This window comes from Callionymus lyra, chromosome 4, assembly GCF_982586985.1.
Source record: "Callionymus lyra chromosome 4, fCalLyr1.hap1.1, whole genome shotgun sequence".
NCBI lineage: Eukaryota > Metazoa > Chordata > Actinopteri > Syngnathiformes > Callionymidae > Callionymus > Callionymus lyra.
Genome location: NC_141821.1, coordinates 37,968,329 through 37,983,067, shown reverse-complemented (window position 1 = coordinate 37,983,067; position 14,739 = coordinate 37,968,329). Strand labels below are relative to the sequence as shown.

General features: G+C 40.4%; 1 protein-coding gene across 1 annotated transcript in view; it reads right to left on the bottom strand.

Moving 5' to 3' along the window:
- Positions 1-279: 279 nt before the first annotated feature.
- The window catches only part of efnb3b (ephrin-B3b), a 64,370-nt gene continuing 49,910 nt past the window's right edge, over positions 280-14,739 (bottom strand). Inside the window, exons 3-5 of the mRNA XM_087790162.1 lie at positions 12,249-12,341; positions 7,787-7,846; positions 280-3,371 (exon numbers count right to left, since the gene is read on the bottom strand). Coding sequence (XP_087646288.1) covers positions 2,944-3,371; positions 7,787-7,846; positions 12,249-12,341 — 581 coding nt within the window. The 3' untranslated portion in view covers positions 280-2,943. The remainder of the gene's footprint in view (positions 3,372-7,786; positions 7,847-12,248; positions 12,342-14,739) is intronic.

Below are 14,739 nucleotides of genomic sequence, written 5' to 3'. Positions count from 1 at the left end.
ATGACACTACAACAGGCGACAAAGATGAACACAGGCAGGGAGTAAGGGATGTTGTCATGGTAACGCATCATATAGTTTGAGGTGGAGGTGGGAGTTGATGGGGGATGAAATCATAGGGTTGCTAGGCAACACAAGGCACTAACGAAGACAGGTCTGATAACTAGTTGATATCAGCTAGCTGTGCCCCCTTTTAAGATGAACCAGTGCTTCTTTTGTTGGAGACACTCAGACTGTACAAACGCACACAAAAGGAAACAACGATGTTTGGTGCTTAAAACGTTTCTGTTTTTTTATTCAACTTTTTTCTTCCAAACAGGAATGTTCTAGTTTTCTCCTCTGTAGAGGTGTGTCAAGAATGGGAGGAGGCGGGCATCAGGGCGGGGAGTAAAGCGGTCGGGGGAGGGAGGCTAGGGTCACAAAGAAAATCTGCTTACACCGAGGAACACTCCGCAACACAAAGTCTCGACACATGTGAAGCTCCAGCTCGCTACACGGGCCTCCCCAAGAAAAAACGTTCTGCACAGTCTCATTTGCTATTGGCACATAGATACACACACTCAACAAAACACACACTCACTCACACACATGGGTCCAGCGAGCGGTGACGGAGCGAGGTGCTGTTTTCTCCTCTCCAGTTCCACAAAAAGACACTTTCTTTTGTTGTGAGACTTTAAACAACATGTAGAAACCAACATTATTGAAACAAAATGGAGGACAAAACATCTTTCGACATTCTGCCAAGCAGGCGAGTGGGGTGATGCCAACGACCAAAAAAGTCTGAAAAAGGAGTTAACCAGTGACACCCTCGGTTGTCTCTTTGCAGAGAGGATGGTTTAAACAGACACAGAACAAACACAAAGTTTTCATACAAAAGTTGTTTTTTTTTTATCACATGGTTTCTGAAACTGTTAAACGAATACATTTTTTTTCTTTCCATTATTCCTAAAACCACTTGAACACAATCGGAATAACATGAGACACAATCAGAGGAGATGATACTGATACAAAAACACATTTCAGGTGCCAGAAAAGAAAAAACAAACTTGTGTGTATCTGTGTGTGTTTGTGTGTCATGAATGATGATTCATCCGCCTCTTTAAAGACATCATCAGGGAAAAAAAAGGACAAGTTAAGTTTAGCAAACCGAAATCTCCAGACATGCACATATGAGATCACATGATCGCTCACTTTGCTTGTGTTTGGATTGTGTCAACAGGAATTATAGAACGCTGAAGTGCTTTATTAGTCAAATGAACAGAAAAAAAATGATCAAGATGAGATTTGCTACTGTTGGAATTATTGCAGACTGAGAGTGAAAGTAGAAAGTTTTGTGTTGAGTCGATCCTGCTGCTGCTTGTTTTCCTAACGATACAGTTTTGTGGGATTAGTGAGGGAAATGTGGTCAACTGTGTTTTTAATTCTCTCTGTTTACAAAGCTGAAAACGCCAGAGTGTGGCGGGCAGCCAAGCCGGCGCGCAAGAGACATAGTCATAGTGAAAAGTAGAGCAGAAATCACATTTGTATCCATTTTCTCGTGTTTGAAACAACATCCTAAAATCAAAAGTTTATGAGCCTGTGTTTTTCTTATTTCTTATTTAAAACACAACTGTCCACTGTTCATTGTCATCTGTCCATCCAAAGATCCTTCATCCTCTCACCCGGCGCTCTCATCCTCCCCTCTTTTTTTTTTAGTGTGCAATTCCTTCAGACTCTCACCCCTACCTCCTCCCTCTAAAGTTCTGCATTCAGTTGCTGCTTTATTCCTCCTCCCGAGAAAGAACTCTCTCTCGCTCTCCTTTATTCTTTCACCCCTCCAAACCTCACCCCCTGCCATCACAGCCCTCCCCCAGCGACTCTTTTCAAATCTGCATTTCAAAAAAGAAAAAATTCTTCCATGGATGTTTCTACCTCGACACTTCCACAAACAAGCGCTAAACTTCAAAACTACAGCCAAAGTACGAGGAGTGATAAAAATATACACCGAGGAGGAGGCGTCGGGGGAGGAGGAGGGGGAGGAAGTTAGAGCCTCTACTAACCAGCAAAATTAAGAGTGATTAAATTAATGAACACAAGAAAAAGAAAATTGACTAAAAATAAAAACTGCAGAAAATAAATCTGCCTAGCGACTGAAGTTTAAAAATAATAGAACTGAAATGTATTTTCCAGATAGACACACGTTCGCTCACGTTCACTTACTCACGCTCAAGTACACAACGAAAAAGTAAGGAATTGGCAGATAAAAAGTTTTGCCTAGCAACAAGGTTGTGGTTTAAAAAATAATAGACTATTTACTGGATATTCATATATTTCATCTAGAAGTGTCAATAACGATAAAAAAGTTTTTTTTTTCAATAACCGCTCACTATGTCGTATTTTGGTATTTAAGACGAGTCTAACGAACAATCGCACAAAAACGCACAAACTAAAACCCCTCACGGCGCCTAGTGACCGTAACCGTCACACTCGCACAGTCACACACGCATGTTATTAAAATATACAAGATTCTGCCGTGGGCGTGGTCATGTGACCGCCAGCAACAGCATGGCTGATTGGTTGAGTTCGAGGCCCCTGTGGTCCCAGTAAGTCCTGAGGTGAGTCTGTGTCAGGGGTCATCTCTGTGGGGTAGGTTTACAGGAAGTTGATTCAGTTTGTTTCTTTAAAAGTTATGGAAAAGCTCCTGTGCACACATATTGGACAGTTAAAGTGACTCCATAAATGGGGTGGGGGGGTCCTTTCACAAAGAGGGGGGACTTAGAGGGTCTAGCCTACTCGGGCAGATCCATCGTCACCCCGACACACACTTCCTTGGTGTGTGGGCACATAAGTGGGAGATCTGTGAGGGTCGATAGAGGTTGGAGGTTAAAGGACTGTGATCTTTTTGCAGAAGGGGGTTCTGGGTAGGCAGAGGTGGGCGTGTCCAGGTGGCCGGACTGTCGGTCCACCTCATACTTTGTAGTAGATGTTAGCCGGGCTCTGCGGCGGCATTTCCTGGACTATGTAGACTGGATGTCCGTAGTCCCCGCTCACTTTCTCATAGTGAGGGCAGTAGGCGGAGTCAGACGTCCGCAGGGGGATGATGATGTCACTGGGTTCCGATCCGTTGTTGTTGGAGCTGCTGATGCCGCCACCCCCTCCTCTCTTGGGGCTGGTGAGGGAGGACAGCGACAGCGGAGGGTGGTGGGTGTCCGAGTGCTTGGCGTGCCGTCGTCTGTAGCAGACCACGCAGATGACGGCGGTGACGAGGAGGAGGAAGGCGGAGCCGCCGGCGGCGCCAGCGATGAGGGCGATGTTGGAGGGCGGGAGGGGTCCGTTCTCGCCGCCGCCTTCGGTGTCACCGAAGCCCGTGGTGCCCCGGCCGTGGGTGGAGTTTGCTGTGAGAGGAAGGGAAAAAAACAGTCACTTATTTGGTTAAAACACACATGGGCAAACTGCAAAGGTAAAGGAAAACTTTAAATAACAACTTTGTATTTATTTTATAAATAATCATATTGTCATATTTGTGAGTACTTACTTTCAAAAAGATACAAGTGGATATTGGAAAAGTACAGTGCTTTTGCATCAGATTAAAAAAATATATATATAAGTGGAAGTCAGCTCCTCCCTCCATCATACAAGATCTGGATGAATGATTTGACTTCATGCTTTAATTTGATGGAAATTAGATTTTCAAGTTGCCGTTATTCTATGTGTGTGTTTTGTCTCTAAAAAAATGCACAAATAAAATGTATTTAAAAAAATAATAATAATAATAAGTTATATTTATAGTTATAGTTATATAAAATACAATAAAGCCTACTAAGGTTTATTTACTTTTGTTCACATTATATTTAGGCCTTTTTGATCCTTTATTTTATGCTTAATGCCCCTCAAAATAGTCACTGTACAAAATGAGGCCTCTGAACAAAATGTAACTGCTCACCACTGGACTAGAAGGTACTTTTACAATCATGTTCATGCTTTTCCAGACCATCCGTGAAATTTTCAGTCACAACATGGACTGTGATTTTTTTTGGAGGATTTAAAACCAGAAAAGTTATTTGAACAAGTGACAAAATCAGTGGATACGTTTCCACTGAGAGTGATAACCATAGAAAGCATTTTAAAAGAGTGAAAACGTTCTACTTCTACTTTCTACTAACTATCAAAACATGTGCCATGGTTCACAAAGTATTATCAAAAAGGTCTTCCAACTCCTGGAAAAAACAGACCTCCTCAGTGATGGCCTGAGGTGATGAAAAATGTTTCTGTTGCATGGTTGTATATTAAATACAGCAGCAAGGTTGTAGTCCAGCACTGCCCGCGGCGGCAGCCTTGAGTTTATCTTGTATGTGGTCACACCACTGATGAGTCCAAGTCGACTCAGTTGAGTGTGTAATAAGATGTTTCTACATACTTTCATGAAACTGGACGTATAGAGCTGCAGTGCCTTTTCTTTCATTCACAGTCATTTTCACACCATAATGCTCACTGGATTAGAAGGTACATAAAGTGTGGTGAGGCTTTGTAGTATAACTTCGTAAGGCTCGTGGAGTAATACAACGAAGCCTCGTGGAGTAATACGACGAAGCCTTGATGAGTAATACGACGAAGCCTCGTGGAGTAATGCGACGAAGCCTTGAGGAGTAATACAACAAAGCCTTGCAGAAGAATACAACAACGCCTCGATGAGTAAATCAACAAAGCCTTGAGGAGTAAAATAACGTAGCCTCGTGGAGTAATAGTACAAAGTGTCACGGAGTAATACAACACAGGCTTGTGATGAAACACAACGAAGACTCGCAGAGTAATACAGCGAAGCCTTGCAGGGTAATATTACGGAACCATGCAGAGTAATACCAGCTAGCCTCGAGGAGCACAAGCCTCAAGGATTTATACCACACAGCCTTGCAGTACGACGCAGTAGCTTAACAACATTTTAACAGATGTTTTAGTGCCGTGTAGCACATTAAATCGGTTCAAGGTTAGTGAGTATAACTACAGGTAATACATAAGACACAGCGGATTATAAGGCTTAACGTCGTTTTTTGAGAAAATTACAGAAATGTAAGTGCACCTTATGGTCTGAGAACTACGGTACTGCAGCCTGAGATTTGGCCACACACAAACTGTCATTCTTCCCGTGTGTCGTCCACTAATCACTGAGTCTTTCCATCTGTTGAGTCCGGAGCGGCTCACAAGCCTTAAAGCTCAGAGTTCTTCATAGCAAGAGGTCGGGTCAGAGCCCAGCAGGTGAGTGATGGCCAGAGGTGTACGCGTGTCTGCTTCTGAGTGCAGTTCCCTGCTTAAAGCCCGGGAAAACAAGTTCCTAAATGTGTCAGATTGCTTCATCGGTATTCTTGGCACACATCCGTCTGTTCTGTCCATCTTCCTCTGCCGTCTCCTCCTCGCAGCGGTAATGACCTTCCTGGCAACAGAATCACCCGAGCAGACACACGTCGGCGAAGGAAAACACACCTCGTCCCGCTCTGCTCAGTTGCCTGTTGCGCCGGACTGACTGGGAACAAATCACTAATGCCGGATTGCACGCCCTTCCCCTCCTCCAGTTTTCTTCCTCCCTCCATTAACCCGACATCCCTCATTCTCCATCTCCATTATGCCTGCCACCTTCCAAAGGTTCTCTTTATTACATCCTGCTCTTCCAGCTCTGCTCTCTTCCCTCTAAATCAAACGCATTTCCACATTCAGGCCTCTGTAATTCCCCGGTGCTCCATATTCCCTTTGTTCCACTTCAACCTATTGAGATGAATCGACAGTAGGAAATAAAAAAGATCCTTCTGTTTATACGCTTCTTCTTTGATCTTTATTTTTAGTATCTTGTAATAAATCAGAAAGAAGAGATTCATCGTCTTACTTAGTGTATCTAATAATCTTCCTGCTTGAAGCCAACACACATACCCATCTGCCAATATTGTTGTCATGGCCTGCCTAATATTCATTTGCCACTGTGAGGCTCTTAGACTGCTGAGGTCAGCAAAAATCAGAGCAAGTAAAGAAATAGTGGTGATCTGGAAGGACGACCATTGCCTTCTCTGACCAATCAGGTTCCCTTTCTATGCTTGAGTGAGATAAAGACAACCCGCAAAGAAAAATTTACTTTGTTTCATTCCGTACTTGTTAGTTCAAATTTATATATATATATATATAAAAAATAGATCGTTTCTCTTTCAAAGGCAAAATAAGAGTTTGAAATAATTAATTTACATGTGTTCTTTTAATCAAGTCTTGTTTAAGGACTTCAACTTTAAGTTGTTTTCTATGAAATGTTGTACTTTGTAATATTTTAAATCAGACTAGAAAAAAGGTATATTAAAAAAAGGAAACCAATGTACAGGAAGTCGTTTTGATAATCAAATATACAGTATAAAGTCCGGCTCTAAAATCATACATTAAATGAAAAAGGTCTCAGTGAAAAAAACAAAAACAACAGTCAACAACTTGCTTGTCACTGAAATTGTAGTCTTTGGGTGATTGTTTTTTATTAAATGTAATTTGATATTTTAATAATAATTAGTATATTATATTAATTATATGAATATTAGTATATTAATATTAAGTATATATTTGAAAATAATTACCAAGAGTTCAGTTTTTGCAGTGTGTCGATCTTTTAAATCTAAAACTAGAGCATTAATATACATTTTACATATATTTTCTTGAATTTAGCAAACACACTTTTATATTTTTTTCTCTTTCACTTGTTTTCTTTATGCTTCTTTTTTGGAGGAGAAGTGTTTTTGTGTTTTTTTTTACATTTTAGTTTTTGCATCGCGTGTACTGCAGGGTCAAAGCTTATGTGAATATAACATTCTTACATTCAATTGTTTTGTTTTTTTTAACAAATGATGCGTATCAGACTGCATTAACCTTCTTTTATAAGGGGCTGTTTGAGACAAAATTCAGTTTTTCTCTCACACCTTCTATGAAACTCGCCCACATCTACCATCAAACTCTCTCACATCTACTATTAAACCCTCTCACATCTACTATCAAACCCTCTCACATCTACCATCAAACTCTCTCACATCTACTATCAAACTCTCTTACATCTACCATCAAACTCACTCACATCTACCATCAAACTCTCTCACATCTACTATTAAACTCTCGCACATCTACTATCAAACTCTCTCACATCTACTATCAAACTCTCTCACACCTTCTATCAAACTCTCTCACACCTTCTATCAAACTCGCTCACATCTACTATCAAACTCTGTATGAGCACTTAATATTAGGTGTATGAGTACTTGATTGTATGTGTATGAGTATTTGATAGTACGTATAAGAGATCTTGTATGTAAGTGCATGAGCACTTGATAGTTATGTCATATCCACCTGAAGTACGTCTAAACGCTGGACTTTTTACAAAGCTGTGGAGCCTGAAGAATGAATTCAACACTTGAAAGATGAGTATGTAAATTGTTTTATTATTATTAGTTCCTGTTGTGCAGATTAATGTTATATTGTCTCTTTGTAATATACTTTTGCAGTAATATTACATGATAGACATGAACACGTTTTATAGAAGGTGTGAGAGAAAACTGACTTTTGTCTCAAACAGCCCCTTATATTCTTCTGTACATATGAGGTTTTTGATCAAATCAACCGATCTTGGGCTGAATGATTTGCTTCCACTCTTGTTCAGATCCTAATAAAGACGAACAGCTAGACAACTCCAGATTAAAGAGTCAGATTAGCAGCTCTGGATTTCAACCAGTTCAAATAGATGGCTTGAATCCCTCCACTCCCCTTCATTCTTCTGAGGATGTGCCCAGAGAGAACTTACCTGAATTTCTGTTAGTGGAGCGTCCTGCTGACTCCTTCTTGGGAGTAAGGCCATATGGACCTGTGGATGAAGGGATGAGGAGTGGAGTGAATACAAAGTTAGAAATAGGGACTATACGTAGATTGTGGGACTCTACAGGGAACTCGTCCTCTGCTGTCAAAAGTTTCAGATAATGTCGTGCTATTACTTTATCTTCATCACCAAGAGTTTAAAAAATCAAACCTTTTTTTTAAAAAAGACAATTCTTTTAAAACCCTTATTTTTTTGTTTAAATTTGGGTGAGATATAAATCAGTATTAAATAAAAAAAATGGTATGCATTCATTCATATTGTGTCGCCTATTCCCTCATGGGGGATGTGAGGTGCTGAAGTCTTTAGTTTCTGTGAGAGGCAGGGGACACCCTGGACGCCAGTTTGTCGCAGGACACACAAAGATACACAACCGTTCACACACTTATACCTTTTCCCCAAGTTCTCTGTATGTTTTGGACAGTGAGAGGAAACCAGAGTACCTGAGGAAACCCATGGAACATGGGGAGAACATACAAACTCCCCACAGAAAGGTTGCACAAGTTGCCTCCCTCTGGACCCGTAAGCGAACGGGCAAACTTCTGTGCTGTGAGGCGATCGCGCAAACCACTGCGCTACCATGCACCCTGGTCAGGAATATTTCATGATCAATTTTAAACTTTTACTCTGATGCCACAAGAATATAGTCGAAGGGTGTATGTGGCCCCTGGGCCTCACCATATGCGATTTATATGGACAAAAATCTTTGTTATTGTCTTTTTTTAATCAAAACATTGGGAGCTGAAGTCGTAAGATTTTTCCAATCAAAATACTGTTTTGAACAGTTGTACTTGGATCAATATAGGATTACGTCGCTCATTATTGTCATTGTGATTCACACGTTATTGTCCTCTAATAGATAACGCGACTGTTTTCACTCTCTAAATATCTCCACAGTGCACCAATCACAGCCATCAGTCATGGGCGAATTACACTTTTATTGTTTTAGGAGCAGAAAAAAAAATCGGGGATGTAGCCATGGTGGAATAACGTGAGGACATAAAGGCATGTAATCTGCAGTCGGCAAATCCAGCCATCTGTCTGGTGAGCCCTGGGTGACGGCAGCAGCGTTTAAGTGTGACACACAGATGCAGCCATTGTGAAAGTGCCACTCCTCAACGCTGACAGGAAGCTATTTTAGAGATCGTTTGTTTGTCTTCAAACCATCTGGACTCTGATGACAGAAACCAAACGTAAGTTCTCTGCAAAAAAAAGGACGGTTTGGAGAAGATAAAGCCATGATATAGGGCGCTTTGTCTCCCTTTCCCAGTTCCTATCTTACAGAGGATTTAGGGTCCTGACACTGTAGCTCAGACACATGCTGACAGAGCCGACACTTGGTGATGTGTAACAGGATCGCCAGGTCGCTTTTAGATGTGCAGAAATGACCCCAAAGCAGGTATAAAAGTAAAGTTCAATAATATTACATGAACAAAAATTATCTTTAAGGCTAAACGTCAAAATCAATGAAACAGTGTCCAAAATCCTTAAACAGACAAGGTTGCAGAATTTCTGTTTGTAGCCGGAAGTATAAGTTTGATTGCAATATTGTCTTCAATTCTTAGAGACTCGATCTATCTTAAACGGAGATGCACAGATCCAACTCTTATGGTCCTGATACTCATACTTGGGCTTTGAGTATCCACTGATACCGATCTGACACCAGAGTCATTCACTCTCCTGCCCTACTGTGAAACAACACTGGTCTTGCTTTGAATACAAAAAAGGAAAAATACTACACATGGAACTGTTTACCAACATTTTGGGAATATATAGAAAATACAGCTAAATGTTTAACTTTTTTCACCTTTAACCTGCAAAAAAATGTGCAACAATATAACATATATTATGTACGCAAGTCATACTACGAATGACTGTCGATCCAAATAAATTTGAGCATGTTTTCTGCTATTTTTTCGTTTTCATTCGGTCGGTGGAAGCCTGCAAAGTTAACAGATTCAATTTGTCTGCCTTTTTCCGAACTGCTCATATTTGGCGAGATGCTTCTTAAGATACTGACTTAAGTTAGTGGTCTTGGTTGGCGTGTGTCGTTCCCTCAAAACATCCTGACACAACAACAGGGCATTATGTCAGGCTGACAATATTTTAATTGCCTTAATCAGATACGCTGATATTTTTCCCCGATAACCAATCCAACTTTGAGAGGCTGGATCAGTACCGATACACGATACAAGGATCAGTTACTTAATCTTTACTATGTCTGTGTTTGTCCTACCAAAAACCAAAGAGTCCATACATTTTACTGTTATTAGAAGTGTTGACATAAATCAACTCTTTTTTTCACCTTATCTTATTAACACTAGGATCATTATAGGTAATATTTCAACATTAATGATGAATCTTCTTTGATTTTAAGTGAAACCATTAAGCTGGCCACAAATGAATTGGGGGGACAGATTTGGTCCCCAGGCCTTGGGTTTGACACAAAGTGATAGTCTTTGGTATAATTTAAACTCTGCTCCATAATGAGCAACCTACAAATGAACGTCCTTATTGACACAGACAAGTTCACGTCAACTTTTTTTTTCTTTTCGTGACAATGACTGAAAGCAAAAGTGATAGATAAAGAAGAAAATAGGAGGAGACAGGCCAGTGTGTGTCTGTGTGTGTGCGAGTGTGTGTCTTCAGAGTACCATATCTCATCAGAGATCACCACGAGGCGGCACGCCGCTTATTTAGATGACAAACAACAGCGACGTGACCTTACAGCCACACAGAAGATAAGATGGTGAGACAGAGAGAATATAATGGACCGGGGCCATCCAGTGAGCGCCGGGGGAGGATCAGGCTGGCGCTCAGATGTAGAGGAGGTGATGAGGACGGGGAGAGAGGGAGTTTGAAGAGGAAGTTTTCATCGTGCATGAATGAAAAAAGGGTTAAAAAAAAAAAAGAAAGAATAGGAAGTGAGATAATGTCGTTAATAAGATGTATACATGTTTTCAGCTGACTCAGCCGATGCTTGGCGCAGATAGAGTTGACAATCAACGTGCCACAGTTGCAGAATCCAAAGGAGAGAGTGAAGTAGTTTGTGTCTGTAAGGTATTGTGAAGGTGCATTTTGTTATTGGAGTGTCGGTTCTAATTTCTCTAACCTTGTTGTCACAAGGTGAAAGACTTCACACACTGCAATTTGTAAGCGCCGTTTATTATCGGCAGGTTCTGTCTCAGCTTCTATTTATGTCTGGGATGTACAGCATGCATCTGGCTGGTGTGTGTTTGTCTGTGTGTGTGTGTGTGTCCAGCAGTTAAAAGGCAGAGTGAACACAGAGTCAACAGGCCTCATTATCGCTGACTGATCCACACTTCTCTGCTGTTCTCACCACTTAACAAGCTGTAATACGCTCAGTAAGGAGACACAAAGACGATGTGTGTGTGTGCGTGTGTAGGTGTGTGCGTGTGTGTGTGTGTGTGTGTGTGTGTGTGTGTGTGTGTGTGTGTGTGTGTGTGTGTGTGTGTGTGTGTGCGTGTGTGTGTGCGTGTGTGAGGTTGACAGAAATATGTGTCTCTGAAGATGATGTGAAAACTCGCATTAATGTAAGTTTTAGCACTCGCTGACCTGCAGTGTGAAAAAAAAGGAAACTGACTCGTACTTGAAGTCTTTTTTAGATGAGATGATGAAGTGTCTACTAACAAGCTAAACTCTTGTTTTTCTCAGGAAATACAAACATACGCTAGTGCATGACCTGTTCAGGTGCTTTTAAAGTCAATAGAGCACTTAAAAATCCATTTGCATCCCTAATAAACACCCTTCATCTCTCGTGTTTTCATGATGTTCAAAGTTTGTTCCTAGATAAGTTTAGATCAGGTTCAGCTGATCTTTATTGGGGTATTAAAATGTTTTTCAATTATTCGACTTAACGTGATTTAAAACATGCATGACTTAATTTTCTTATTTTGTACCTTATTGTATTGTTTTTTTTAGCTACATTCAATTGAATATGACTGGCTAAAGGAGTGTCTATATGTCTCTGCATTGTCATTTGGCACTGGTTAGGGTTACATTACAAAGTTCAATTGAACTTGAGTTATTTACATTTAGCTGAATGTTAAAGTATTTTTCTTATGTGGGGCTTTTGCAGCAGTTACCTAGAGACACAAACTCGAGAAACTGTTCTGTGCAACTGAAAGTTGCCTGTTTGAATGTCTATTTTGTGGGTCATGCTCTCGCCTGTGTAATAGCATTTGTTTTTTTGCACGCAACTTTGCTTGTTTTTTAAACGTGTAGGTTTGAAAATAAGTTTTTTACATTTAAGGAATTTTTTGTTTGTAGGCTTTAGTTTTATTTTACCTTTAAGCTACAAATATAGGAAGGACTAATGTATCATTGCCATTTATAGAGAACTATTTGGTGGGAAGACTAAACATGGACTTACTCTGCCCGACTTTCAGCACCACCTTCATGCCTTGTGTGGCACACACTCCTCCTCTCATGCTGTCCAGACCTTGGTGCGTTCCATCTGATGTTGCTGTAGAGACACAACAATCACAAGGTTAGCATTCTTACACACTCCTGATAAATCACTCCTTGTGAGTCAATCTTAAACACAAACAACTGTTAACAGATCAGAGATAGACTGTTAGGAAAAGAACAAAACCTTCCAAAACTAAGAAGGAAAATCTGCCTTAACAACATCCAATATTGACTAAGTAACACAAATGTAAATAAAGAGTAGAAATAAAGCACAAACTGAGCTAAAAGATAAAGCACATATAAAGTGCATACCTCTGCCAAGACCTCATTTTTCACAAGACTTGAGAAGGATTTGCTCAAATTTTACCACAATTTAAGAATTTTATAGATCACGACCAAAAGAAAAAGAAAGGTTTGAACTTGTCTCTAGATTTGCTAACCATACAAGGATCTCTAGAACTCTGGGATGCCAACAAACATAGATCAGTTGCTTACACACACACAAACGAACTCAGACAATATCAAGTGAACAAATTAACTCAGACAATAGTGGATTGTCTGAGTTCATCATCTCAATGCTAGAAAAAACCATCAGGTTTGAGATAACATTCATCAAATCTGCTGCAGTTCTTCAGTGTCACCTTGATCAAGCTCAAACAGAAAATGTCTCAATTCCAGAGACTTACAAATCTCAAGAAATTGAATTACAACAACAAAGCAAATTGGGCTTTTGGATAACCTTTTTTTTCTTCTTCTAGTGGAATAGATTTAAACAAAACAACATTTGTGGATCAATGCAGATTGATGCAAAAACAAGCTGAATGAGCTGTTAAAAGTGTTTTTTTTTTCTTCATTTTAATGATCGGGGGATTTGCAGTTAACAAGCGGAAGTTGATGAATTAGCATTTACGGCGAGACACAGATGCATTTAAAATCCAATAATCGTTGAAGCAGCAGAGGAAATTCGGGGAAGAAAAACAATGTTACCGTTACTCTTAGCAGGTCCTATGAGGATTTGCAGCAGTGGATGTTTCAGGGGTCAGAAGTCAAAGACCATAGCATTAGCTCTGATTTGACTTTGGCCAGGAAACAAACATCTGTGTGCCTGGATGAAGTCTGGGCTCCTAAACATCTTCCCCTCAGCCTTTCATTCTTGGCAGGACCAGAGATCGAAATAAAGGTCAGTCAGTGGATTGAGGAAAGACTTGAAAGTGTAAAGAAGTTTTTTTTTGTTGCTAGCAGCCTGCTCGCTCTGGCTTCTTTTGGTGCACCGCCAAAAAACTGTTTCTACATAACATTCAAAAGTTGAACTGTGCATATATTACAAAAATGTATGTTTTTGAAGAGTGGTTGCTTGTTTTACTTTCTTAAAGCTTGAGCTAAGATTCAATTCAATTCAATTTGATTTTAAGTGTCTTTTCATAGCAAAGTTGTCTCAAGACACTTCACAGTTGAAGTAAGACTATAGTGGAGAAAAGAAAAACAGATCCCAGCAACTCAACAATGAGTTAGTCACAATGTGGGAGTGGCGAGGAAAAATGTCCTTATAGAAGGCAGAAACCTCGAACAGAACCAGGCTCCAGGTTGACGGCCTCCTGCTGCGACCGGCTGGGACCGTGAATGTGGGGGGGTAGACAGATGGATGGGGAAAAAATAAAGCAATAGAAACTAAGAACAAAGATTATGACCTCCTCCACAATCTGAAGAAGTAGAGTCTAAAATGTCACGGCTTAACTCGTCACCACAAGTATTCCTGTTGATGATTTCACATTTTTCTTTCGGTTTTCCTTTTTGCAGTTTTACTCTTGGGTTTCATGTTTACTTTCTTCTTCCTTTTGACACAAACCTCTTTCTTCCATGTCAGTATGAAAATATGTGCTTTGTAGAAAGAAATTTCAAATTGACAACCAGACAACTATTTACTGAACAATAGTTGTGGTCCTTCTACAAAGTGTGTGTTTTTTCTTGATAAACAAAACGCTTTTGTAGTAAGAAAACTAGCTTATAAGCATTTTCTAGTGCTGGGTTGAAACAGCGTCATGAAACAGCTGATGAGGCATCACGATCCAGTGTCTTAATTGAGCCCTCATCAACCCATCACAAGCATTTTCCAACTTTTCCAACCATATGATTTAAATAATTGGTCAGCAGCTTCCATGCAGATAATGCCTGAAAAGATGACAATCAAGAAAGAGGACAGGCGGACAGGGGGTGATAGCACTGACGTGAAGAGACAGGCAGGGGGTGAAGAAGATGAGGACGAAGATACGTGGGAGGTGTGACATGAGGCCGATGTCCTGAGACAAGCTGTTGGTGAAATGGAGGCGATGGGGTGACCCTCTGGATGGGGAACCGAAGAGACGGGACATCTTCATCATTGGTGATGAAGAAGATTGTTTTGCTGCGGTTGCTCCCTCCTTTCCTTCCATCCTCTCATACTTTAAATGCGTTGT